The sequence below is a fragment of the Takifugu rubripes genome, chromosome 19, assembly GCF_901000725.2.
Source record: "Takifugu rubripes chromosome 19, fTakRub1.2, whole genome shotgun sequence".
Taxonomy (NCBI): domain Eukaryota; kingdom Metazoa; phylum Chordata; class Actinopteri; order Tetraodontiformes; family Tetraodontidae; genus Takifugu; species Takifugu rubripes.
This window is the reverse complement of record NC_042303.1, coordinates 3,986,408-4,013,769: the sequence shown is the minus strand read 5'-3', so window position 1 is coordinate 4,013,769 and position 27,362 is coordinate 3,986,408. Positions and strand designations below refer to the sequence as shown.

At 46.4% G+C, this 27,362-nt stretch overlaps 1 protein-coding gene across 4 annotated transcripts in view; it reads left to right on the top strand.

Moving 5' to 3' along the window:
* LOC101074368 (fragile histidine triad diadenosine triphosphatase) overlaps nt 1-27,362 on the top strand; it is a 124,582-nt gene that overhangs the window by 64,646 nt on the left and 32,574 nt on the right. For all 4 annotated transcript variants that reach the window (XM_011613636.2, XM_011613635.2, XM_029826298.1 and 1 more), the window contains 2 exons: nt 18,737-18,882; nt 22,121-22,150. In XM_011613636.2, the coding sequence (XP_011611938.1) occupies nt 18,737-18,882; nt 22,121-22,150 (176 nt within the window). The remainder of the gene's footprint in view (nt 1-18,736; nt 18,883-22,120; nt 22,151-27,362) is intronic.

Genomic DNA, 27,362 nt, shown 5'->3' with positions numbered 1-27,362 from the left:
ATTAATGTGTGATTTATTATGCTCAAAATTAATCACCAGGAAGGAATCAATGCTGAACTAAAGGGGCCCTCAGATAAAATGTTATTGATCTGACGGAACATGGAGGCATCTTCAGCAGCTTTATTTGTTGATAATGGCAGAGAATGAAGCCTCGGGACCAACTTGATATTCTGATGCAGGTTGTTTGTGCTTGTCATACAGGCAATTGTTACTTGATAACAGGATTTAATACTGAGACCATGGTCCTTGAGCCATGTCTGTCTGTCATATTCAATTTCCCTACGGGGATGAATAAAGTACATCTTGAATCTTGAATGGGACGGACTGGCCCCCTCTAGGTAATGGAGGAAGTCCTGCCCTGAGTAGACTGGTTGTCCTGAGGCTCTTGTTGCTGAGAATGTCCATGGTGATTTGACCAAGATTTCATTGTGATGATTGAAAGCTGCTGGTGAGGAAATGAGACATGAGTTTGTAGAAACAAAGCTGAAATTCAGCACGACGAGGATCAACACAGATCTCGTTCCAGCTCCGTCATGTGTTTCTATGATAATCCATGAATATGTTTCTACTTTGGGATTTTAATGTGAGAGCAGAAAGGACTGGTGGGAGGTTGTCAGACCGGGGCAGTTCTGTTGACGTCCTCCTACATCACGTCCTCCATCAGCATAGTGGGTGACAAAACAGAGAACTGGGAGTCATTAGTGTTTGCTGCCATGTGTGATTCAGGTGTCAAAATACATTAAAGTGAGTGACACCAAATGAGAAGGCCCTGATATCTGATTCCATAAATAATGTGTAAAAGCGGCCACTGTGTGGCAAATGATGGCGAGCTAATGAGCTAATTGTGACGGAGGGCCGGGCGGATGGTTAAATATGGGCAGTTCAACAAAAACAAGCAGCCACTGGATGGTTGGTCCCATGTGGGCCGGCTGGTTCACAGAGCCAGGCCACGCTTGTCCACATTTATTAATCTGTCAACTCTCCCACTGCCGCCAGTGGTGGCCCGGCGGAGAGGAAGACAGAAATGGACAGGAACTGGTAAAGTTTCCCCATTTGTTCTAGATGTTCCCTGAAATCCAGCTGCTCTGAAGGAGACACCAACTCTGTCAGTTCGGACTCACGAACACACTAACTGCTCCTCTGGCTCTCATATGTAAAACGCGCCTGGTGTTCGATCCAGAAACTGCCAACATGACCAGCAGAGAGTTTTAATGGGTGTAATTAAAACAGTTTTATTAAAAGAGCATCATTCTGTTAAACACCTTTACTGCTTGGCCTTTCCCTTTCACCTTAGGCAGTAGTTATCCATGTAGATCTATTCTCATTTCACTGAATAATTGTCATCATGACACGACACTAAGCTGTCCATCAAGCCCAGCATAGAGCACCCAGAGTCCCAGTCCTCTCTTTTAGTCCTTTAAAGACATGTCTCCTCAGTCCCAGCCATGAAAATCAGCCATAGGCTGGATTGAAATATTAAAATATATTTAAATTAAATTAAAATATATTGAGATGAACAGCTCTTCTGCCTGCAAGCCAAATCTCTGTGATTGCTGCAGCATTTATAAGTAGTAAATGTCCTTTCTTTGGTTCCTCTGAGGAGACGTGCACACACACCAAGGCTGGCTTAACTAACATATGTAATTATAGTCTTTTTACTCATCTGAGAGCAGCCACATCCCAACATTAATCAGTCAATACACACCTGCCAACAACAAAGAAGGTGCTTACTCGACCCTGTAAAACACAGTAAAGAAGCCATTGGCCATCTGCAAGAGTAGATAGTACCTTTCCAGAATCCACTGTGCAAATGAAGATGGCCTGGGGCTCGTTGCTGCTTGCTTCTGGATTTTGGTCTCTGGATACTGGTGAACAGTGCAGCATCAGGTATGAAGGCTGCTGATGATTTACTCATATTGCCAGTTATTGCCAGCAACAGTGCTAAACTTAAGATAGATATGGCGCAAATAGTCAATCTGAACAATACAACAGGAGGAGGAACAGCACAAAGAGGCATTCAATGAGTCAGCCCACACACAAGGTAAGTACAATGCTTCCACTCCATCTACCAAAACTTTGGTTGCATGTGAAATATACTCACTCAGATGACCTGTTGGTTTTGTGATGACGGTTTAGTTGGATTGTTGCATTGTGACTGTTATATTGGTTGAGTCCAAATAAGGAGACGTCATTTTGTTATCATCAATGGCTAAAATCAAGCGTTCGCTGCAGTTGTTCCAATGACTGGCGGGCGGGTGGGCGGGCGGGCGGACGGACGGACGGACGGACGGGCGGGCGGGCGGGCAGGCAGGCAGGCAGAAAGGCAGGCAGGCTATCAGCGAAGCAAGCAGACAGACAGACATATAGGCAGACAGGGAAGCAAGCAGACAGACAGACATATAGGCAGATAGGGAAGCAAGCAGACAGACAGACATATAGGCAGACAGGGAAGCAAGCAGACAGACAGGCAGACTGAATGACAGACAGGCAGACTGACAGACAGGAAAGCACGTAGAGAGATAGACAGGCAGGCAGGCAGGCAGGCAGGCGGGCGGGCGGGCGGGCGGACGGACGGACGGACGGACGGAGAAGCAAGCAAGTAGACAGACAGACAGGCAGGTAGGCAGGCAGAACAACAGATGTACAGACAGGAAAGCAAGCAGAGCGATAGACAGAGAATCAAACAGACGGACAGACAGAGAAGAAAGCAGACAGACAGAGAAGCAGGCAGATAGACAGACAGACAGACAGGCAGGCATGCAGAAAAGCAGAAAAGTAAGCAGGCAGACTGAGAGACAGACAGGTAGACAGACAGACAGACAGTTAGGCAGGCAGGCAGGCAGACAGACAGACAGACAGACAGACAGACAGACAGACAGACAGAGAAGCAAGTAGACAGACCATAGACCATATTTTCCTTAAGCTTGCTGGATCATCTCCTCACCTGAGCAGTTGTTGCCTGTCACCTTCACAAGCACAGCAGAGGAAAAGGTCTCAGTCACGGTGGGCGGCTGGCCTTCAGATCAACACAGAGCACTGAACATCCTCAGTCTCCAGTCTGTTCTCGGATGAGTTGTCTACCTACTCCACTAAAAGCTTATTCCTTATGCATTCTTTGGTGTCAGAGGGCAGGGTGGGCCAATGAATGCTCCCGAAGGGGAAACAAAACTAACAAGGCCGTGATGAGCAGGACGAAGCCAGCAGCGTCATCCTGCTGAGATCCAGTTTGCCATAGTTTGCGAAGAGAAAATGGGCCAAGTCATCACTGGTTCCACATACAGTATATGGATATGGAAAATGGCGCTGTCTCAGGCGGCAGCCAGTAGTAGCAGCTCCCTACACCTGATTGTTCTTTTTAAAATTTTCGTGTGTTTGCTATACTTGTTTACATTCTTTGCTATTTGGTATTTACTTTCTTTCTTTCCTTTTACAACTGGAGTATTCAGACACCATGTTCTGGAGGCTCAAATACTTTTTTCTCGGCCTGTGATGTTATTCACTCTGTCACGGTTGACCTGCAGAGTAAACTTTCCGGAGCCTTTATTCTCATCACAGGAGACTTCAATCATGCCTCCCTCAAGTCCACTCTCCCTACATTCCATCAGTATGTCCAGTGCAGCACGAGAGACAGTAAGACTTTGGATTTACTGTATGCTAATGTCACTAATGCATACACCTCCACTGCACTCCCTCCGCTAGGCAAGTCTGATCATAATCTCGTGCTGCTCTCCCCATCATACACACCTGTGGTTCAGCAGCAATCGGTCACTGTGAGGACTGTTAGGAAATGGTCAGATGGTGCCATGGACTGTCTGTGGGATGCCCTGGAGACCACCAACTGGTCTGCTCTCTGTGAACCACATGGTGAGGACCTGGATGGACTGACAGACTGTGTTTCTGACTACATCAAGTTCTGCACTGAGAACTCCATCCCCACCAAGAAGGTATGCTGTTACCCAAACAACAAACCATAGGTGACAAGTGACCTGAAGGCCCTTTTGAACAAGAAGAAGAGGGCCTTCACTGCTGAAGACCCGGCTGAGCTCAGGAGAGTATAGAAGGAAGTGAAACACAGTCTGAAGGAGAGCAAGGATGCCTATAGGAAGAAGCTGGAGGAGAGACTGGAGAGGAACCAGACCAGGGTTGTTTGGAGTGGGATGAGGACAATCACTGGCTTCCAGAAGAAAGGAATACGCTCAGCCGATGGGAACATGGACCAAGCTAATGAGTTGAACCAGTTTTTCAACAGGTTTGATTCTAGCTCCCCCTCCCCCAGGTGTCCCAATATTTCTCTGGATAACAATGGGTCCCCTTCACACCTCCTAGAGCCCCTAACAACTCTGCCAACTTCTTCCCCCTCCCCCCTGCTGACACCCTACATAGATTCCAACATGTCACCCATCCCCCCGACAGGACTATCCTTCACGTCTAGCCAGGTGAGGAGAGAGCTGGAGAGGCTCAACCAGAGAAACGCTGCCGGACCGGACAGCATCAGCCCACGAGTGCTGAAGAACTGCTCCAGGCACCTGTGTGGAATACTGCAGCACTTGTTCAACCAGAGCCTTCATCTTCAGAGGATCCCAGTGCTTTGGAAGACATCCTGCCTGGTCCCGGTGCCGAAGAAGACCCATCCTGTGGCACCGAGTGACTACAGGCCAATAGCACTGACCTCCCACATTATGAAGGTCATGGAGCGGCTGGTGCTGTCACACCTCAGATCTCTGGTGAGCCCCTTTCAAGACCCCCTGCAGTTTGCCTATCAGCCCAAGGTGGGGGTTGATGACGCAGTGATATACCTGCTGCAGAGGGCTTACGCCTCCTTGGACAGACTAAACACCACAGTGCGGGTCATGTTCTTTGACTTCTCTTCTGCCTTCAACACCATCCAGCCAAGACTGCTGAGGGCTAAGTTGGAGAACATGCAGATGGATGCTCCCCTTGTTTCTTGGATCGGGGACTACCTGACAGGTCGACCACAGTTTGTGAGACTGCGGAGCTGGGTGTCCGACCCCCTGATGAGCAACACAGGGGCTCCCCAAGGAACTGTGCTGTCCCCCTTTCTGTTCACCACCTACACAGCTGACTTGCAGTACCACTCTGAGATATGTCACCTCCAGAAGTACTCGGATGACACAGTAATAGTCGGATGTGTGGAGAATGGACAAGAGGATGAATACAGGGACCTTGTGGAAAGTTTTGTTAGGTGGAGGAGGGAGAACCTTCTGCAGCTTAACGTGGCCAAGACAAAGGAGATGGTGGTGGATTTCAGTAAAAGCAGGTCCCCACCCTCCCCAGTCTGCATTAGTGGGAAAGATGTGGAAATAGTCCCATTTTACAGGTTCCTGGGTGTTCAGCTGGACAATAAACTGGAGTGGTCCACAAACACCGATGCTGTCTACAAGAAGGACATGAGCAGACTCTATTTCCTCAGGAGACTCAGGTCCTTCAGTGTTTGCAGCAGGATGCTCCTCATGTTCTATCAGTCTGTCATGGCTAGCACCATCTTCTTTGCTGTAGTGTGCTGGGGTGCAGGCATTAAAGCAAAGGATGCCAACAGACTTAACAAACTCATTAAAAAGGCAGGGTCTGTTGTTGGATTTAAACTTGCAAACTTGGACGAGGTGGTGAGGGACAGGATGGTGTTGAAATTGCGGACAATCATGGACAATCCCTCCCACCCCCTCCATAACACGGTGGACAAACTGAGAAGCAGCTTCAGCAGCAGACTCCTGCAGCCTCGCTGCTCTAAGGAACGGTACAGGAAGTCATTCCTGCCGTCCGCCTTTAGATTCTATAATTCATCCAAACCCAGTCAATAACAATAATTGTTTAATGTTTATGTTGTAATTTTATTTCTATTTTATTCTATATTTATGCATATATGCTTATAATGCGTATAATATGTATATATATATATATATGCTTATAATATATGCTGTATATATGCCTATAATGCTCATAACGTTCTAATCTTATTTGTGTTTTATTTATTCTATTTCTAAACTATGTAAATAAAAAACCTACACTACAGTTATATTAATCCACTACAATTCAATTTCCCTACAGGGATGAATAAAGTACATCTTGAATCTTGAATAGCTACTGGTTTGTGACGAGTGACGACCCACTGGCTGACCTTGTCCAGACCAGAACCGTCTCTGTGATGAGATTATATTTCTAATTCAGATGATTTGAACTTTGGCCGCCACTTGTGGAACTTTTAATGAAAAGGTGTGTTTTCTTGCACTTGACTGGCAGCTGGATTGATGATGTTCACCTTCACAGTCAGACGGAAGGTGCGTAGTTAACATGTGCTCTCTGGTTGACCACACAATAACCATGTGGATTAATGGACTGGGGGGAGCAGCTTGATTAACTCTCTGTTCTCTGCTCTAATAAAGTCTCTAACGAGTTTATGTGGATCACATTTGTGGGGACGGTGGCCTGAAGCTGTGGTTGCTGCTGTGAAAGAAAGCTAATTTGCTGTTTTTGTCTGCAGGCCTGAGAGCTGCAGCAGCCTGTGAGACTCACTTCATTATCACTACCAAACAATTCCATTAAAGTTCACTTAACAGGAAAATAATTCAGACATTTTCCTCTAAAGCCAGACAAAGCACATTAAAGTACTGCTTTTTACTGTTGTCCTTGTCTATAGCATCTCTAATACCCCCTCTCTACCCTCGCTGGGCCAGTGTGGATTGAGCCCCGGGATGGTGGTCAGCTGACCTGAGGATGGATTACTCATGTTCACTGGTGTGACCAGGTGACAGGTGACTGGTGTAAATCTGAATACACTGCTGAATACACATTCACTTTTCTGACGTGAAGATTGACCAGTAGGGGGCAGCGTTTTCAGCCATGAGCTAAGCGACTATTCTCAGTTGTCAGGAAAGGTCACGTGTCTTGATCGCCCCCGGTGGTTGATCACAATAAAAGCATAAGCCTCTCCTCGAGCTAATTCAGATGGTACTTTGGCCAAAGTGGTTTCCCTTTACTCTTAATTGGCCTATAAAGGAATTGTTAAAGGATATTAAAAGCGAGATCAGTGTTCGCAGACCTAACAGTCACTGTGGTGACCGCCCAGAACCTGGCGCACCGTGGGCCGGCTCCTGTATCCCCAAGTGGCAGGGGTCCCTGGAACAAATCCGAATCATTTCCTGAGCAGCCAGACAGGAGTGATCATCCATGTCACATGAGCACTTCCCTCATCTCTTTGAGCCCCCCGGTGTTCGGGTGCTGTCTAGCTCATAGTCCATTTATGCCAGTTGTGGGTTTTCCGATAGTGATTTGACAACTCCAGATTTCTGTAAAGATCCTTCCAGGACAGGCTTGTCGATGGTAACGAATGTATTTTTGTACTCGCTGTGTTGACAGTGATCTTTGTCCACAGCAGCACTGAGCTAGAATATCTTTAGGAGGAACATAGTCCAGAAGTCGTCTGTAGTGCTGGTTGGCACTCCTGAGGCCCAATCCCATGACTCCAGTCAGTCGGAAGGCAAAAGCTGTTGGTTGACGTTCCGATATCCTCGTAGGAACGGAGCACAAATCACGAACCACAGCATGTTGGTACATCCAGACTACTCAAGTCAACAGGTGGGAGCCATGTTAAAATGCTAACAGCTAAACACTGCATTTTAAATGTGTATTTACTGGTTCTAGGGGAAGTGCCCCATTGTGTTTCCCCATAAGCCCCGCCCCTTTTGAAGGAGTGACATGAACATGACGTATTAGAGGCTGGCATGCAACAAGGCCTTCCCAGCTCCGCTCACTTTATCCAGGAGGAGGCTGGTGGAAGGATCCCAATACTCAGGCATGAAAAGCAGAGTTGGGCAGCATGTCTGTGCTGTAACCGGCAACTTATCTCATTCCTCATGTTCACAACAGCCCTTTCCCCTATCTCTTCTGTCACTTCCTTCTCAACCCAGGATGGGAAATGTATATTTAAGCTCTGTTCGGAGCTAAAAGAAAATCCAGGCAAACTTGTAGCATGACAAGTGTTCTGATGAAGAATTAATCGTGCTGCCAGCCTCAGGGCATCCACTGAAAATCTTTCACTGAAAATCATTAGAAGCATCAGCAGGATAGATGTGCTGTGTGAATGGTACGTCTGAGGTTTCCGACTGTTCGGCCTCCCAGAACACAGATCTGAAGTGTTTTCACGCTGTGTGTCTCATTCCTCTGTGCCAAACGCTCCGCTGGGTTTCTGCCTTTTAGAACCTCTCAGCGCAGAGATTTTCAAAGGCATCAGGTGGCGCTTTATTTCTGCATGGATGCTGCAACAGGCCTGGCACAGCGGAAAGGGTGGATGCGTACGTTTGTGTGCGGAGTGGTTGTGTGTGGTAAAGCTCGGCTGCAAACATTAAATCAACTGGTTTCTCCACTTTATCTCTCATAGTCCAGGAAGGGTTGACAGAAGCAACAGTTAAGACCGAAGACACTCTGATGAAAACAAGACGAATCAATCGCTAATGTTGCCAACCACTGAGGAGAGAGTGTAGCGCATTCGATGATCGTGTTTCCATCAACAATTGTTTCACAGACACAAATGAAATTTGAGTTTCATTTCAAATTTGAAGCGTTTCCAACTTCAGTGGCTAAAATTGGAAGGAAGTCAAACATTTAAGCAGCACCGCAGGAAAAGAAGGAAAGAAGAAGTATTGTGTAGCTTAGCATAGACTAGTGCAACAGGCGGTGCAATAATGCTACATGGCATGGCACAGAGAATACTGTGGATATGTCAATACAGCTGGAAATGGAAACGCTGCCCTTCACCCATCAGTGACCTGACCTGTAACCATGCCATTACTGAAATGTTAGTTAATCTATGACATGGACTGGCTTCACCTATAAGCTAGCGGCTATTAAAACATCATCCTGGCACGTTAAACGTATAAGCCTGATGACGCGCTGTGACAGACCTTCTTCTCTCTGTGACAAGACTCCGTAGAAGCTGTAGCCGTTCTGCTTTAACAGCCCGGCTCATCTGGAGCATGAACAGCTGCTGGGGGAGTCTTTGAAGTTGATACAGCGCCTCTGAAACATTATCTGGATGATGCTTTTCAGTGAGGCCCTGGACTCCAGGGGACTGGGGTCCCACCTCACGTGTGATGCTTGATGATGATCTGGAGGCCTCTGAATTCCCAAGTCTTCTTCTCTCATTGTTTACCAGTGGGGGAATTCAACATGAACTGACTCACCAAGAACCCTGCTCAGGTTTGGGGCTGTTTTGATCAGTGTTCCATTCCCTGCTGATTTATCCCATATCTTCAAGCAAAAAAAAAAAAAAAACATGAAAGAAAAACATGTGTCCCCTTGTAGGAAAAGTGCTTCCATTAACATTGCAGAAACCTTCCACAGTGTTGTCTTCAAGACTTCAGCCAGAAACTTTCACATTTACTACTGAGTTTGGGGTTAAAGGGCCAAAATGGTTCCGGCAGTATTGCTCCATTCAGGTTCAGGCTCGGTGTGTGTGTGCATGTCACACTCTGACTGTTATTTTTAGCCTGCAGTTAGCTAGGGTAGGGCTGCAACGTGACTGAGGTCAACGTGGCCCATTTAGGGACCCAGTTCAGTCAGGTCAGTACCTGGTGCTGTGCAGGTGATGCAGCGTTGTCACTTTAAGACTGACAAGATCAAGAGAAAACAAGCTTTTCCAGTGAGGGAAGGGACCGCAGTGCTCGACGGAGCCATTAGCCCTCCAATTTCCCTGTCTTTTACAGAAAACCCCAACAAAGGCGATGGCAAAGGGCCAGCCGTGCGCAGCCTGCAGCCTCGTCTTTTGAGACAGTAATAACAGTTGATTAATGTTCTCTTCTGCCAAAAAGACTGATGATCGATGCATCTTGAGTCCACATCGTCACCGGAAGGGCTGCGGAAAAATGTCTGTTTTCTTTTTAACCTCGTCTGTCCATAAATGAGAAGATTTCAATGGAGACAATTAAGACATCAAACCATTTTCTAGTTGGGGTTTGGATATTTGAATGAGCTGAAGTGGTGCTGAGAATGTAATTGTGTCTATTTAAGCTATCAGGCATGAATGTTCCTTGGTTGTTGGTTGGTTCTTCATTCAGCATGCTCCTGTTCTACTCTCAAACAGAACCTTTTTTTCCCCACCTTCAGAATTGAGTTCAAACCGAGGCGATAACGAAAAGATGCCCAAAAGAAGTCTTGACATCGGATCTTTATGCCGTCCTCTCTGAGTCCTCCTGGTGAGAAGGGCCAACTCTTCTCGTCACTGACGGACATCAGGTTCTGTGTTCTGGTCAAGACAGTAAAGAATTGACGTCATCAGCTGTTGTTGTGTCTATCAGAGAGCGGAGTTGAGGGATAACTGCTGACAACTGAAGGTTTTTTAGCTAATGTCATGTTGCTTCCTACCCCCTTCCTCCAGAGCAGCTGGGACAAATGTTCCAACTGCAGCGTGGATGGATCGAGTTGCACGAGCTGGCCAAAATGAGCCATCTTTCATGGTGATAGAGATTTATGGATTGTCACCTTGGCACGTTCCCTCCACGTTGCCGTTCTCCCTAAAAGCTTGTTGTGCACCAGATGCCAGATGGGGCTTAAAACAAAAACGGTATTTTGTCATCCCTCATACATGGCACCTCCAGGACAAACAATGGCTTCAGGTGTTTGCGTTCAAAGAATAACCACAGAAGGTGATTGGTTTCCAGCGAGGGTTCAGCTCTAAAGAAAGCGGCAATAAAACCCCTGTCCAATGCTGTTGTTCAACCTGGGGAACAGACAGTTGCTGAAATGCCTCCAGGCTGCCCTGATGAGGTCTGTCAAATGGGCCTTCACAGAGTTCCATTCTAGCATGGCTGGCTCATGATTTGAGGAGAGAAGGAAACAGTGACGGTGCTTTGTTAGGGAAAGAAAACAATTGTTTTTTGAGAAGCAACATTGGGTTAAGTTCTAAAGACCAAACATCCCAACAACCCCTGGTGTGACCCAAAGGTAACGAGACTGGTTCCAGACTTGGGCCATCAAATCATGGACGCGGAGTGTGTGTTTTCCCCTGACGTTGCTCCTTCAGTGTGAAGGCCAGAAAGGCGCGAGCAGAGGGCCGGAACTCTGCGCCTTCCTTGGAAACATTTACCACAAATATTGATTTCTGTGCCCCCCCCATCCCTTTCGCTTAATCATATCAAATTCAGGAGCTGGTTCAACATCGATGGAATTGATTGTTAGACACAAAGCTGCCAATTTCTATCTGGGGCCTTTTCTTTTTCAGCTGAGTTTTAGTCTGTGGGGTCCTTGACTTTAAAGTCTTCTGACTGAATCAATGAGATTTGAGGACAAACCTGAAAGAGAAATGAAAAATGCTCTGACTTGAGGTCCAGGCGGCTTTAATAAGGCAACTCATTATGCTGCTGATCTATTTATTCATTGGCTTTTTGCCAGCCAAAATCAATTTGTCCTTTTTAGAGTTCCCCCTCTGTAATTTAATTTCTTTTTTTGGCTTTTACCCAAAATTGCCAAACCATGTTTTCCCAAGACGCCCTGGTTAATTAGACCTATCATCCAGTTCGGAATTATCAGGATGTGGTCTGAGTGTGGAGGTCTTCAAAATCCTCCCGTCAGGGTTTGCTCCTGGTTGGGACTGAGGTTTGTGTAGAACATCAGGAGCTCTCCATCTCATGGTTGTTGCATCAAAACCCGTGACGCTCACAAGAACATGAACTGGGTTTACCTGGATGCTTCCCATATAGTTTGTAGCTCTTGAGATTTCCTGGATCAGGAAGTATAAATGGACCGTACCTCAGTGGAGAGTGCCGTGTCTCGGTGGTATCGTGCTAATCTCCAGCTGATGAAGTAGTGCATTATTGAAGGCCGCAGGGCCATCTCTGCTCTGCTCTGAGCTCTGCGCTGATCCAGCTGAGATGAGGATTTGGATTTGGAGAAGGCTGTTGTATCTGTTATCCCTTATGATTCCTTGTGGGTTTTGTCTTCCGTTCTCTGCTCTCTCCATCCAGATGCTGTAGGCCTGGTGCTGGAGGTGTCGCTGCTGCTTTTTTCTTTTTCTTTTTCCTGAGCTTGTGGATTTGCTCAGCGTATCTTAAATCCGTCTAATCCTGGTTGACAGTTAAGTAATTATTGTGGAGGTTGGCTTTGCCCAAGACGCAGCGTATTGAATGAGAGCTGCGCTGGCTATTGACAGAAGACGTGGGAATTCTATTTTTAACTGTGCGAAGCGGCTTTGGTAGCGTGAGAAATTGGACATTTCAAGATTATCCCACCTTCACCCACTTTAAAGTTTCTGTTGATCAAGGCTGCAATAATTCAGAGGTCCTGAAAGTTCCAATGGCCCTGAAGTGAGGAAATCTGTCCGGAATGAATAGACAACCTATAATTTAACATAAACAGCATTTCGAAAAGATTGTTTATTTCAGATTTTTTATATATATATATATATTCATTATATATTATATATACAGTATATATATAATATGGCTGGGTAGACCGGTTAGCATGCTAATGCAACTGAGCATTTTTCAAATATATGTGCTATTTCTATCATAAATCATGAAGCAAGCAGATGTTCTGAATAACTTCATCCAGCAGAGACTCTGTATCTCTAATGGAGACACATCACAGCCGGCTCGTTTGCCCTTGTGTTCAGGTAAACCTTCCCGTATCATGGATCACTTAAATGGCTGGATGCACTCGGCAGCTAAACAGCTTTGTGTCCCCCCCCTCTTACCCCCAGGCCCCATGTGGGCGCAGACACGTCTGTTTAACCTGACTGATTGTTTTGAGGTGACTTGATTTTACTGTCCTACAGACGGAGGTGGGTGTTGTTCATTATCACGTGTTTATATGGCGAGTCAACGTCACCTTGGCGGAGCTGAAGTTGGGGTGCGTGCTTTTCTCAGTGGAGGTCATCCACTGGCTCATTTTCATGAGGAGAACTTCTAACTAATCTACGGTTCCAACAGAGGCACACAATTCCTCCAACAAAACCTATCAGGTCCCTTAAGACAACTATGTTTCAATTTTCTGTCTTTCCCTCTCAATCACTTCCCACTTTTGCTTTGTCCTCGGGAGTGATATGTGATTTAGGCTGGAGCGGACAGGCATTTCTGGAGGCCATTGTTCCTCTGAAAGAACATGATGGCGAGCGCTGCATCTCTTCCTACTTCATCCTTTGTCCCTGCTAAAGTATTTCCTGCTTTGTCTCCAGAATCATCTGAATGCCTGCAACAAGGAAAAAAAAACCTTGAATGGAGATGATGTGGACAAGCTGCAGGAGTCCTCAGCTGCTGTTAATCTCCCAACAGGCTAGACCTCTATTCAGCCATGATGAACTCTCTGTGTGTCTCCTCAGGAATATGAAACAGTACTGGTGTCAATTACACACCACCCAAACACACTGGAATAATGGCTGCATCATCTCATCTCATCTTCTTAACTGCTTTATCCCTTTTCACTGGGAGGGTCTACAATGTGCAAAGGCAGGTCCACCCCTGGATGAGTCGCCAGGTCATCACAGGCCCAATGTGAGCATTCATTCATGTATCTTGCTCAAGGGTACCTGGGTAGTGCTCTGAAGGTGTTCTGGCACCTCCCACCTCCCATGTTTTGTCTGCCCTGGGGCCCGAACCAAGAACCCTCCACTTCTCAGCCCAGTTCCCAACAGACTGAACTATCACCGCTGCATTGTTATAACACTATTATAATCGTTTTTAATGACGGAAACTGTCTGTCTCATCACATTATTACAATATGAGTATTGACCTCAGCCTTTGTGACAGTATTGAGTTACCTTTTTCTTAAAGGCCGCCAATCTTTGTGGGATAATTTTGTGGCTCTTATTTGGGGTCACCAGCGATGGCTCAAGGTTGACCTGTTTTATCCTGACGTAAGTCGGCCTGTTGTATTGCTGTGGCTACATGCTAACTTCTCCTTGAAGAATCTGTTGAAGACTCTGCTGTTGTGGATTAGATGCATCACTGATGGTTGATAGGGCCAAAGGCAGCCTCCAACCAGAGGCTCTGGTCTGATGAAATGGGCCTTCACTTCTCCAGGCTACTTCACTCCATCGGGCCTCAATCAATCAATCAGTCAGTCAGTCCGTCCGTCAGTCCGTCTGTCTGTCTGTCTGTCCATACTGCTCAGAAAAATTAAAGGAGCACTTTAAAGAAACACATTAGATACTTGAGATCTCAATATGAAGTTGGATATCTATACAAATAACGACAGGGCAGTGTTTGTGGAACAAAAGGATGCCAAGTCTTTTAATGGAAATAAAAGTTTTCAGCCTACAGAGGGCTCAATTATATAGACACCATAAAATCAGAGTGAAATGAAGATGTGGCAGGCTAGTCCATTTTTTCCAAAACTTAATTTCTGCAACTCAAAATGCTTTTCAGTATCTTGTGTGGCCCCCACGAGCTTGTATGCATGCTTGACAACGTCGCGGCATGCTCCTAATGAGACGACGGATGGTGTCTTGTGGCATTTCCTGCCAGATCTGTGTGAGGGCATCTCTGAGCTGTTGTACAGTCTGAGGAGCAACCTGGCGGTGCCTAATGGACCGAAACATAATGTCCCAGAGATGTTCTATTGGGTTTAAGTCAGGGGATCGTGAAGGCCATTCAATTGTTTCAATTCCTTCATCCTCCAGGTACTGCCTGCATACTCTTGCCACGTGAGGCCGGGCATTGTCGTGCATTAGGAGGAAACCAGGACCTACTGCACCAGCGTGGGGTCTGACAATGGGTTCAAGGATTTCATCTCGATACCTTATGGCAGTCAGAGCACCATTTCCTAGGCAATAGAGGTCTGTGCGTCCCTCCATGGATATGCCCCCCCAGACCATCACTGACCCACCACCAAACCCGTCATGTTGAACGGCATTGCAGGCAGCATAACGTTCTCCTTGTCTTCTCCAGACTCTTTCACGTCTATCACAGGTGCTCAGGGTGAACCAGCTCTCGTCTGTGAAAAGTACAGGGCGCCAGTGGCGGACTTGCCAATTCTGGTGTTCTTGAGCAAATGCCAGTCGAGCTCCACGGTGCTGGGCAGTGAGCACAGGGCCCACTACAGGACGCCGGGCCCTCAGGCCACCTTCATGAAGTCTGTTCCTGATTATTTGGGTAGAGACATTCACACCAGTGGCCCTCTGGAGGTCATTCTGTAGGGCACGAGCAGTGCTCAGCCTGTTCCGCCTTGCACAAAGGAGCAGGTATCGGTCCTGCTGAGGGGTTGAGGACCTTCTACAGCCCTGTCCAGCTCTCCGAGAATAACCACCAGTCTCCTGAAATCTCCTCCATGTTGTGGAGATTGTGCTGGGAGACACATTAAACCTTCTTGCTGCAGTACGTGTGGATGTGCCATCCTGGAGAAGTTGGACAACCTGTGCAACTTCTGTAGGGTTAAGGAATCGCCTCATACTGCCAGTAGAGATAATTATGCAAGCCAAAATCAGCATGAGTGGAAAACCAGCCAAAAAAGATCAAGAGGGAGAAACTTGAAATGACCTCCACATGTAAAACCAGTCCTGTTTTGAGGGTTTTCTAATTGTTGCCACTGAAGTGCAGAAAAACTACATAAGAAATAACAAGTGATGTTATTTCTTATGTAGTTTAGGTGGAGAGGAGAGGAGAGGAGAGGAGAGGAGAGGAGAGGAGAGGAGAGGAGAGGAGAGGAGAGGAGAGGAGAGGAGAGGAGACCATTTCCCAGTGGGGTGACAGAGGCCTGTCAGGTGATCATGTTTCTGAACCCCGGCAGCCTCGGCCTATAGCAGCATAACTAAGATGTTAACCTAATGATTAGACGACCCCCTAAGTATGATAATTTTTCTGTCTATGGTAGTAACTGGAACTACAGAATTAGTGATAATAAGCTTTTTCAAAGAGGAAGGTATTAAGCCTTATCTTGAAAGTAGAGATGGAGTCAGCCTCCCGTACCTGGACAGGGAGCTGGTTCCACAGCAGGGGGGCCCAGTAGCTAAATGCTCGGCCCCCATTCTACCCCTAGAGACTCTGGTGACCACAAGTAGACCAGCATTCTGAGAGCGGAGCGGTCTATTTGGATGATAAGGTGTCACTTGCTCCTCCAGGTAGGAGGAATGTGTCCTCATGCAGGCCATGTGAAAGATGGACCAACTAAGATCTTTTTTAGGGAGAAGACGATGTTCTCTGTATTGTTAATGACTGATCAACATGGAGAGGTTCATTCATGAGGGATAATTCAGCTGAAGCTACCCAGCTTCATCTCATCTCAGAGCATCTCTCTTTTTCCTGGAGGAGAAGGGGAAAAAAGTGGCACCCAGAGGCTCTTCTTTGTAGAGGGCTTGCACTAGTGCTTCAGCCAGTGCATGTATGGAGGACCGGAGGTGGGCACGTCCCTCTCCAAGAAGCTTCAGTATTAGCAGTAATTCTTTCTTCTGAAGATGCTGAGTAGCTGAAGAGTCTGACGTAATTTCCTTCATCACAGTCAGGCACACAAACACTGACACTAGTGAGTGTTATCAAGCCCTCTGGTATTTGTTGTGCCTTTTCCAGCAGCTCTCTGTCATTGTCCCCAGGCGTGAGCAGTGATGGAAGCCATTTTAGACCAGCTGTAATCGAGCCACAAGAGCCAATTCTTGCCGTGGCGATGATGGATGTCTTTGTTTTGGCCTTCAGAGTAAGGCCAATTTGTTTCATTTGAATCATGTCATGGTGCCTTTATAACAGCCTGTTTTACTGGCTGGTCAGAGACAGCCGGTAAGACTGCAACAGTTTCTAATAATGAGCATATCTGTCCCTTTGGTGAAGCTGCTTGATGCTGTGGCTCTCTCCCTTTTTTTGGACTTTATTCACATATGTTGGAGTATGAAGATGGGCTGTATTCGAAGTCCTTTCCAGCCTGAACAACCCACAGAACCAAACGACATTATGAATCAGCATAAAATGGGAAATTGGTGTGATACACGAGGGAGGGAGCGGCGGAGGCGGGGTCACAGAGCGGAAAAGTTCAAATAGTGTCTGGGGGTTGGTGGGTGCTACAGCTACAGCTGTTTTCCTTCAAAGAAATGATTGCATTTGCAATGTAAAACCAATCTGCAATGCCTTGTTCTTATTACACGCACCGCAACCTCAGAGCCAATCAGACAAAGGCAGTCAAATAAGTGCTGTGACAGATAATAATGGCATGTGAACAGATGGTTTCTGCACTGTATGAAAATGTTCCATCAAACCTCCCCCCTGACTGGAACAGCCAGCCAGAGATGAGATTGGCCCTGGCAGAAACATACAGGGTAAAGGTGAAGGTGTGTACATTAGTCATTTCTGTGTGTTGGCACACATTGAATGAAAGGACAGAACGGCCCCTTGAAGAAGGCCCCTGATGAGCGACTACAGAGGGGGCCAGGAATGGTTTTGATTGGCTCCCTGGTCAGGGTCACCAGAAGCATTGATGTAGACCGCTGTATTTCTCATCTCTGTCACCTTTTTATCTGTACAAAACAAGAAGCAGATGCTGCACCTCTGGGTCTGGATTTCAGGTCTTTCTCCAACTAGACCTCCACCAAAAAGCTGAAACCCTGATGATGTTTGAAGACTTTGGCGGTGTGAGAAAAGGTAAATTAACAGTGGAAGGAGAAGATGATGGCTGCAGTGGCGCTCACCATGCCTCATCGCTCACATAGGTAAGCTCCGGCTCCGCAGCGACACCCAGTAAAGAAGGGTATCAGCCCGGTTGGCATCTAATTTCAGCACATATACCTGGAGTTGGTGATGTCATAATGTGCCATGTGCAGCGCTCGAGATGAATGCTTCCCACTAGGTCACCGTGGTGTGAAAAGCTACAGCAGGGCCTCACAAGAGCGGTTAATTCTTTATCTGTGTTGTCTCCTCTACTATTATTCAGACTTGCGAAATCCTTCACTACCAGAAGATAAATTCAAGCAAATACGGGTGATGTGAAAAATTAGTAAATTTGTGTTGAAAAATGTCAAATGAAACCATGACCCAATGAAATAACATTTTCTGTAGCTTTTTTTTTTTAGGCTGTAAAACGCTGCTTTTTGCTAGCTTTTTCATGCTTAGATGACCCGTGAAAGAACGCCACAGGTTTCTGAAGCCTTCTGGCAGGATGCATCCCGCTGCGGTCGCCAGACCACTCGCCAAATTGCGTCTTTACATCTGTCAGTGAGCTTGATTACCGTAATTTCCGGACTACAGAGCGCACCTGATTAAAAGCCAGAGTCAGCTCGATTTCCTTCTTCAGCCGCCAGAGTGATCACTTTTAACTTAAAAGTCGCATCATATGCTTTTCTTCTAGTATTTTCCACGTTGATGAGGGTTAGTAAAAATGACTGATTCACTATAGTTGTGTGCCACGAAAAAAAACATAAATAAGCTGCACTGTAGAATAAGCCGCAGTGTTTAAAGTGTAGAAAAAAAGTAGCGGCTTATAGTCCGGACATTATGGTACTTTTCCGGCTCTGCTGTATGATGGGAGCTTTCCTCGCAATATGTTCTGTGACCTTTTGGACTTGAATGAAATGGATGGGGTTTTTTTTCTTGAATGTGTTTAAGGCCAATGATTTTAAACAGAGTTAAGATGTTTCGTTAAAAATCCAATGTTGATGGATGCGGCCCTCAACATCACACATACGGAGTCAGGAGTGGTGCGGTTTCAGGTGATCACAGCTCTGTCAGTGCCTGTAGCCGCTGGCAGTTTTCAGGTGTGGAAATATTTAAATGTGTCCTCAACAAGAGAGAAGTTTCCTTAATGTGCTCTTCAGATGTGCTGGTGTGTCCTCTGAGACCAGTGGAACGGTTTGGTGATCTTCAACCAGATGAGTTGGCAGATTTATTCACCACCACTCAGAGGGTGGCTAACCTTGTGGAGAGGCACTTTGGCGCCACCTCGCTCACGATAGCCATCCAGGTAAAACGCATTTGCTCACACTGACAATCATATCTACCTCAGTTAGCTGACAGTTGTTGCATGCTAGCTCCATCAGAAGGAAATGAAGAGTTCAAAGTCCCAGTGAGGGTTGTTGCAAATCAGTCATGAGTACCACATCAAGGCTGGGGATGCTGGTAGGGGGTTACTGCTAAGGCTGGAATATGTCCAGCCTTAGCAGTAAGTTGGAAAAAGTAACATCTTTTAAAAAAATACAAAAACATATGTCCACTGAACATCTCTGCTCAGCATTAGAAACTACTTTATTTATATTAAACTAGACCAAAACACGCACATGTTTATGGGCCACATCCTTGTTTTTTTTCCCACACATTTGAAGCAAACAAGATTATGAAAGCTTCATAAAAAACAAATGATGCAAAAGTCTCGAGTCAGCAACCTTAAGGAATGGTGTTTTCAGTGCGCATCGGCTGTGCCGTCGTCCGATGCCTCTAAAGAGTGAGCGGTCCCTGAAACCCGAGCTTCTCAGACAGACTGAGTGATGGCCTGTTCTGCATAACTGCTTATATATATGCTAATATCAAAGTAGCACATATCTGGCTCAACTGTCAGGGAAAATTGTTTCACAGGTTAGGAAGGAGAAGAAGGAGAAGATGAGGAAAAGGCAGAATGCTCAGCTGGCTATGATTTCCTTGGACTAGGGAGGTGACAATAGGAAGACCAGCTTTGACAGCTCTGATGTCACATTTAACAGTGAAGTCGAAGCGTGGACCGGCCACAATCAACCCAAGCAGTAGCGAAAACAGTGTGTTTAGGTTGATGGCACAAATGCTGGAGTCCTCTCTACGTCAATGCCATCAGATTTTCTTTAGTCTCTCGCCACTCAGACTCTTGATGTGTGTCAGCCCTTTTTATACTGTCCAATTAGCAGTCCAGCAGAGCTGTCAACTGATCACCACCTGGTGGTGAGTTGGCTCTGATGGTGGGGAAGGATGCTGGACAGACCCGGCAAACCCAAATGTATTGTGAGGGTCTGCTGGGAACGCCTGGCAGAGTGTCCTGTCAGAAGGAGCTTCAACTCACACCTCCGGCAGAGCTTTGACCATGTCCCGGGGGAGGCGGGGGACATTGAGTCCGAGTGGACCATGTTCCGTGCCTCCATTGTTGAGGCGGCTGACCGTTGCTGTGGCCACAAGGTGGTTGGTGCCTGTCGTGGCGGCAATGCCCGATCCCGCTGGTGGACACCAACAGTGAGGGATGCTGTCAGGCTGAAGGAAGAGTCGTATCGGGCCTTACTGGCCTGTGGGACTCCTGAGGCAACAGATAGGTACCGGCAGGCCAAGCGGAATGCAGCTACGACGGTTGCCGAGGCAAAGACCTGAGCATGGGAAGAGTTGGGCCATGGAGAATGACTTCCGGACAGCTTCGAAAAGGTTCTGGACCACCATCCGGCGTCTGAGGAAGGGGAAGCAGTGCACTGTCAACACTGTGTATAGTGGCAATGGTGTGCTGCTGGCCTCACCTTGGGATGTTGTGGATCGGTGGAAGGAATACTTTGAAGACCTCCTTAATCCAACCAATGCACCTTCCAGTGAGGAAGCAGGTGGCAGAGCTATTGTAGGGATGTCGTGGTTGACACGACTCTGCAACATCGCGTGGACATCAGGGGCAGTGCCGCTGGATTGGCAGACTAGGGTGGCAGGCCCTCTTTTTAAGAAGGGGGACCGGAGGGTGCGTTCCAGCTATAGGGGGATCACACTCCTCAGCCTCGTTGGTAAGGTCTATTCTGGGGTACCGGAGGAGGGTCCACTGGATAGTCGAACCTCGGATTCAGGAGGAGCAATGCTGTTTTCGTCTTGGGCGTGGAACCAACCAGTCCACATGTGTTTTGCTGACTTTGAGAAGGCATTCGACCGTGTCCCTCGGGGGGTCCTCCGAGAGTATGGGGTGTCGGGCCCCCTGATACGGGCTGTCCGCTTCCTGTAGATGTCAGAGTTTGGTCTGCATTGGTGGCAGTAAGTCGGCAGTGCTGGCAGTGAGGGTTGGTCTCCGCCAGGGCTGCCCTTTGTCACCAATTCTGTTCATAACTTTTATGGACAGAATTTCTAGGTGCAGTCATGGTGTTTAGGGGGTCCGGTTTGGTAACCTCAGGTTTGGGTCTCTGCTCTTTGCAGATGATGTGGTCCTGTTGGTGTGATCGGCCCATGACCTCCAACTATCGCTGGATCGGTCTGCCGCTGAGTGTGAAGCGGCTGGGATGAGAATCAGCACCTCCAAATCCGAGGGCATGGTTCTCAACCGGAAAAAGGTGGAGTGCCTTCTCCGGGTCAAGGAGGAGATCCTGCCCCAAGTGGAGGAGTTCAAGTACCTCGGGGTCTTGTTTACGAGTGAGGGAAGAATGGAGCAGGAGATCGACAGGTGTATTGGTGCAGCGTCCGCAGTTATGGTCCGTAGTGGTGAAGAGAGAGCTGAGCTGAAAGGCGAAGCTCTCGATTTACCGGTCGATCTTCGTTCCTACCCTCACCTATGGTCATGAGCTTTGGGTAATGACCGAAAGAACAAGATCACGGGTACAAGCGGCCGAAATGAGCTTCCTCCGTAGGGTGGCTGGGCCCTCCCTTAGAGATAGGGTGAGAAGCTCTACCATCCAGGAGGAGCTCGGAGTAGAGCCGCTGCTCCTCCGCGTTGAGAGGAGCCAGATGAGGTGGCTTGGGCATCTAGTCAGGATGCTCCCTGGAAGTGTCACTGGTGAGGTGTTCAGGGCGTATCCCTCCGGTAGGAGCCTTCTCGGGAAGACCCAGGACACGCTGGAGAGACTATGTCTCTCGACGGGTTTGGGAATGCCTGGGGATTCCCCCGGACGAGCTGGAAGAAGTAGCTGGGGAGAGGGAAGTCTGGGCCTCTCTTCTTAGACCCGACCCCGGATAAGTGGCGGAAGATGGATCGATGGATGGATTATCTTTGCCATCACGCCCCCTAGTGGTCACCTCTGTATTTGGATATTGTACAACCAACTGAGGGCCACATATTGACCTTCGTTTCCTCTTTATGTTGTGAATGTTTTATTTGAGGGCATGAAGAGTGTAATGAATAAAAATGTGTTGCAGAGAAGGATGTAAAGATCAGGGAAAAGAGAAGGGAAACTGTTTTGTGATTGGAGGAAGGAAGTGAGGTCATCTGAAATTCAAATTCTGTCAATGAATTATTAATGTAAATATTTTTCCAGCTCTCACTAACTACCTCTTTCTGTCCCCACTAGGACGGCCCTGAAGCCGGACAAACTGTGAAGGTGAGCACTTAATATTTAAGCACCTTTAAATATGTCATGAGGCCTTCACAACAGTTAAACACCATGAAATAATAATTGCGTTTGCACTGCTAAACTCTTGGCACAGCTGAATAATTTACACATCTCTTTCGAGGAGGTTTTTTGCTTTGCTTGGAGCCTCCGTATAACGCCTCCACTGGCTGCCTGGGGGTTGCAGGTTAATACGCAGAGGCGACACAATGTTACCAGTCTTTCACTACAAAATCATTTCCCTCATCTCTACAGACAACACAGGTATTTCTCCATTTTAAACCCTAGTTCATTTCTTTTGTACACACTACAAACAAATGATCGATAAAAATCCCATTTGACCTTTGACCAGAGCTGCATGTGTGGTCATAGTGTTTGTGCCACCATCGTCCATATCAGGCGCCTTTGATGGAGGTTTGAGGGCCACAGAAAGAGCATGTTGTCTCTCCACAACAGCTGAAGTCAAATTCACTGTTTTAATATTTCATGTCAGGAGGCGACGCTCAGCATCCTGAAGCAAAGCACAACCTTGTTTGCTGGAATCATATTTTATTGAGTGTCTGATGACTCAAGACAAAGATAAAAAGCTGATGGGATTAAATACAGGTAAAGCTGGGTCCACCCGCTCATTCATGCCTTCAAGCATTTATATTGCTGGAACATTTCAGAGCTGTATTGAAAGGGGTCCCATCCTAGCTGGTCACACACATGTCAGGCAGCATCATCTTGAGGTTGGTTGCTGCTACGATAGTTGTGTTTGACAGGCGCTCGGTTCCCTGAATGATGCTTTATTCAGCTGGTCTGAGCTGGTCGTTCAGCTGGTCTGAGTGAGCGAAGGGTCTGGAAGCAGAACAGAACTACACAAGCTGCGTAGTTTTGACGGTTGTGTGATCTCATGTGGTCTCACAGGATGTAGACACCCTCCCACGGATGTAATTAACTTTACCTAAGTGGACCTGGGTTCTTCAGCAATGCTCACATCATTCAGACTGGTTATCAGGCCGGCTTGGCTGTTCCAGGCCCCTAAATCAGCTCCAAACTGCATTAACTCACGGGTCAGTTAGCACCACAGGCAGCCTATTCCTCCATCCGGCGGACCGTTCTCTGCCCTCCACCTCCTGTTAAAACGTAATCTTCAGCGTGTGCCCTGAGAGAACAATATCTGAGAGAACAAAGATCTTTATTCTTCTATTTTGACTACAGCCTCCATTTTTCTTCTGCACATTGTTGGGATGAAATGGCTTCTCATCGGCGGTAAAAACAAGGTCAATGGCTGATGCTTTTTGGTTTTGCTTCAGCTCCTCACTTTAGCATTAGCATAATATCGGCTGCTCGGAAAGGTTCCGGTTAAAGAGTTCTCCTGGAGGACAGTGAGTGGAGGCAGTAACATTTCCCACCCAACCTTAACTCACTGGAACAATTTACATATTTTATCAAGTCCTTCTAACACAAAGCAGTTCTATATATGGAGAGCTGTCTGCTCTCTTTATGAAAACAGATTATCTTGGAGCATAAAGCACACCTGCTACAGTAGCAACCCACCCCCATCGATCAACTGGGTTATTGCAATCAGTTGCCTCAACGCCAGCAATAAAGATGGCCCTCTGATTGAATGAAAGAGGCAAATGCACTCTTATAAACTCACTGCCTGGAGTCTCACAGACACAAGACAAATCTCTGTGCTTTGAATGACGGGATTGGATTTTATTTGTGTCTTATGGAAAATACAGGCTGATTATAGCGATTCATCATGTGCAGAGCTCTGTATACATCTGGCTGTTAAGTTGTTCGGTGACTTTCTGGCTCACAAAGGTGAGAACGTGTAATATCCATAGATAATGTGGAAGAAAGGGGAATTTTCTGTCTGAGAAATGAGCCGTCTTGGAAAAGTCACATACCCTGTGAAAGGATTCTTCTCTTTAGCTTCAAATAGGTCCAGTGGACATCTGCTCTCATCCAGGAGGCTCCAGTTGAAACTAAATCCCTGGTTTTTATGTCCTGTGCCGTTCAATGGACGCTATGATTAGTGGTCATTTGCATTGTTAAGGGGCGTGGTCAGTGCATTGCTTTCAAGTCTTCTGCAGGTGTTGGCCACTGTAGGAGACACCGAGACATCCACGGTTCTGACACTGATCACCTCCAGGACTTTTCTAGCCATAGAGCCAACAGCAAGCGATCGATCGATCGATCAATCAATCAATCAATCAATCAATCAATCAATCAATCAATCAATCAATCAATCAATCAATCAATCAATCAATCAATCAATCAATCAATCAATCAATCAATCAATCAATTTGTTAGGGTCTGGGTTTTAACAGGACCCGAACGCAGGCAAGAACGCAGGGATGGAAAGTCCAAAAATTTAACCAACACAAAAACAGCAGTCCTCCTGGACTGCAGGGAAGCACAAGTCCAAACCTCTGGTGCCCACAGAGAGCTCCAGCATGGAGCCAACACAGGAGTCAGGTTCTGCTCGTTTCAGAGATCCAGCCGGATGGCATGAAGACCTCAAACAGGCAGGGGAACGCGCCAAAGACAAAAGACCAAAATATTCCAAGTCCAACAAAGTCACCAAAAACACCAAAATACTCCGACACTAGTAGGCAGGCGTTTAGTCCTTAAATAAGCGGCTAGATTGCTGAATGACTGCAGGTGCATCAGCCTTTGGCAGGAGCATGGCTCCACCACGCCCCCTGCAGAAAAAACCATACAACCCGAAATCCTGGACCCCAACAGTTTTAAGTCTAATCTTAAAAGTAGAGATGTAATCAGCCTCCCGTGATTACTGGTCATCGTTGCCATGGTTATTTTAACAGTTATTTTGCTCAAGAAGAAAATGTTTAGGAGAAGACTAAAGGTCCTCCATGACATGATCCCACCTCATGGAGATCTTTCCATCTTCTGTTCAACACTCTTGATCCCTTATTGGAGTAGCAAGACAGAAGGAAAAACATATTTCCATTCTTACCCGCAAGCACTGATCAGCTGAACTTTTTTTTCTTTAAACTGTAATTCATCCAGGAAGGATTAAACAAAAGAAAAGCAAGAGGAAAATACCAATTAACATTTAGGTCGAGCATTGCCATCCCTTAGCTCAGTCCTCATAAGAGGAACATTGAATCTCAGCCAACTGTGGGCTCTAAAGTTATGTGTAAACCCTGAGCAGATGTATGAAGGCAGCTCACCTAGAAGAGCCTTTTAAATGAAAAGAAACCAGTGATGTTACCTCCAGCTAAGGATGGATCTTGAAGGCTGGACCTGTTATGAACCTCAAAGCAGCTTGCTAAATGGGGTCCAGTTTGGCTAGGCTGGACCAGAAGGGAGTACTATAAATAGTGTCTCCAAAGTCAAGCTGTGATAAAAATAAACTGGTGAATAGACACTTATGGGCAATAAAAGAAATCATGTGTTGAATTTGTAAAAAAAGCTAACTGGAAATTGTAGAGACGTGATGTTTGAAATGTAGGCCCATTTCTATCCAGATGCCCAGATATGTGTTTATTTCTTTGCTTTAACTGCAGTGTGGACATGGAATTATGGTTAAAAATCATAATTTTGTTGTTGTTGAGGTGTAGAAAAGTGTCATCAGCATACATCTGGCAAGAGGAAAACTTCAACTGATCACAGATATTGTTGCCCAGTGTGAGGGTGAAGTTTTGTCACCCGTGCTGTTCTTCACTCTTATGTTATGACTCAGACAAACCACGCAAACAACTGGAGTCCTTGCAAGGGAGAGTCGAGCAGCAGTTCAAGCTTCCTCTGTCAACTCTGCTCGTCTGCTGCTCGCTCGCCTCTTTTATTGGTGCAAACAGGGTATGTGTGAAACAGGATCTCACGACTCCTTATCTTTTAACTACTTCTCCCATCTTAACGAACAGGATAACTTCCCCCATCTTTACAACTTCTCTTATCTTAACAAACAGGATACATCTGAGTGCTGGTTTCAGTTGTAAGCAGCTCCAGCACTTTTGTTAAACATTCACATGTTCCTCTTTTATGACCTCAAACACTTAAAATCTACACATCATAGCATTTAAACGAAAATAGTGATGACAATAATTCTTCTCACACCAGAGAGGAAAACCCTGCTGTGCAGGGTTGCTGATTTGAGAAGCCCTACAGATTTCTTTAGGTCCAGTGTTAGCCTGAAAAATGTTAGAGTAAAGCTAAACCCAGGCTTTGAGACAGGCAGAGCTAATGATTCTCATGATTCCATCACCAGCCACCTGAGCTGAATCAAAAATGTGGTAGTTTTGAAATGAATATTAAATAACTTGGATAGTTCCTTTTTAATAGCACAAAAATTATTATTTTGCTTTCATTTTTGAGAGACACTAGCCAAGTCTTGGTTTGTCTTTCATTACAAACAGAATGTCCCTGGCAAATAATCACTCATGAGAAGAGTTTTTGAGCCATATTTCATTGCGGTGAGATCAAAAACAGCTGAAGCAACAAGTGCTTCCTCACGCTCAGTGTCAACACGGCACAGCTTGACTCGACAGCACTCTTGGTGGTTCTACATCAGTATCGAGCACCACTTCCAGGTGGGTGGGGTTGACAGAGCAATGTAGTTCACAGAGCAATGTAGTAGCAACAGTTGTTCATCTGGTCAATCGTAGCTTTGACAGACCAACATCAACATGATAGTTCCTACTGGGAATGCTTAGACGCCCTAGTAGGTACCAAAGACAAGTACCTACTCCCCCTTGGTACCGTGTTGGAAAAGCTTTCTAACTGTATCGAGTCGAGTTACGCCAATTAGGTCATAGTGGACTCTGAGAGAGCAGGATGGAGAAGATGGAGGTGCAGCTCTGCATACAAAAAGTTCAGTTTGAGTGTTCATAACCTTAACTAGAGGAATATTGGACCAATTAAGAACAGGATGTCCAGTCTAAAAGGTGTCTACCTGAAGCTGGACTACCGCAGCAACTCACTATCTTCACAGTAATAAGGACAGACAAGATGGGACAAAGACACATCATCTGGAGCAATACTGAGCAGCTACAGAGAGGAACTGACTGATTTTTGACATTCTGCTGGTATTATCATCAAGTTTTATCAGCCAGAGTTTGAACCTTATCCAGCTCTGCAGGAAATGCTAAGTTTTGATTATAATGAGCCGCAGCGGCTTTGCTGCATTCCTTCCCTCAATGAAGCTCAACCACATTGATTATTTGCTTCTCTGCATGGGTCAAAGATG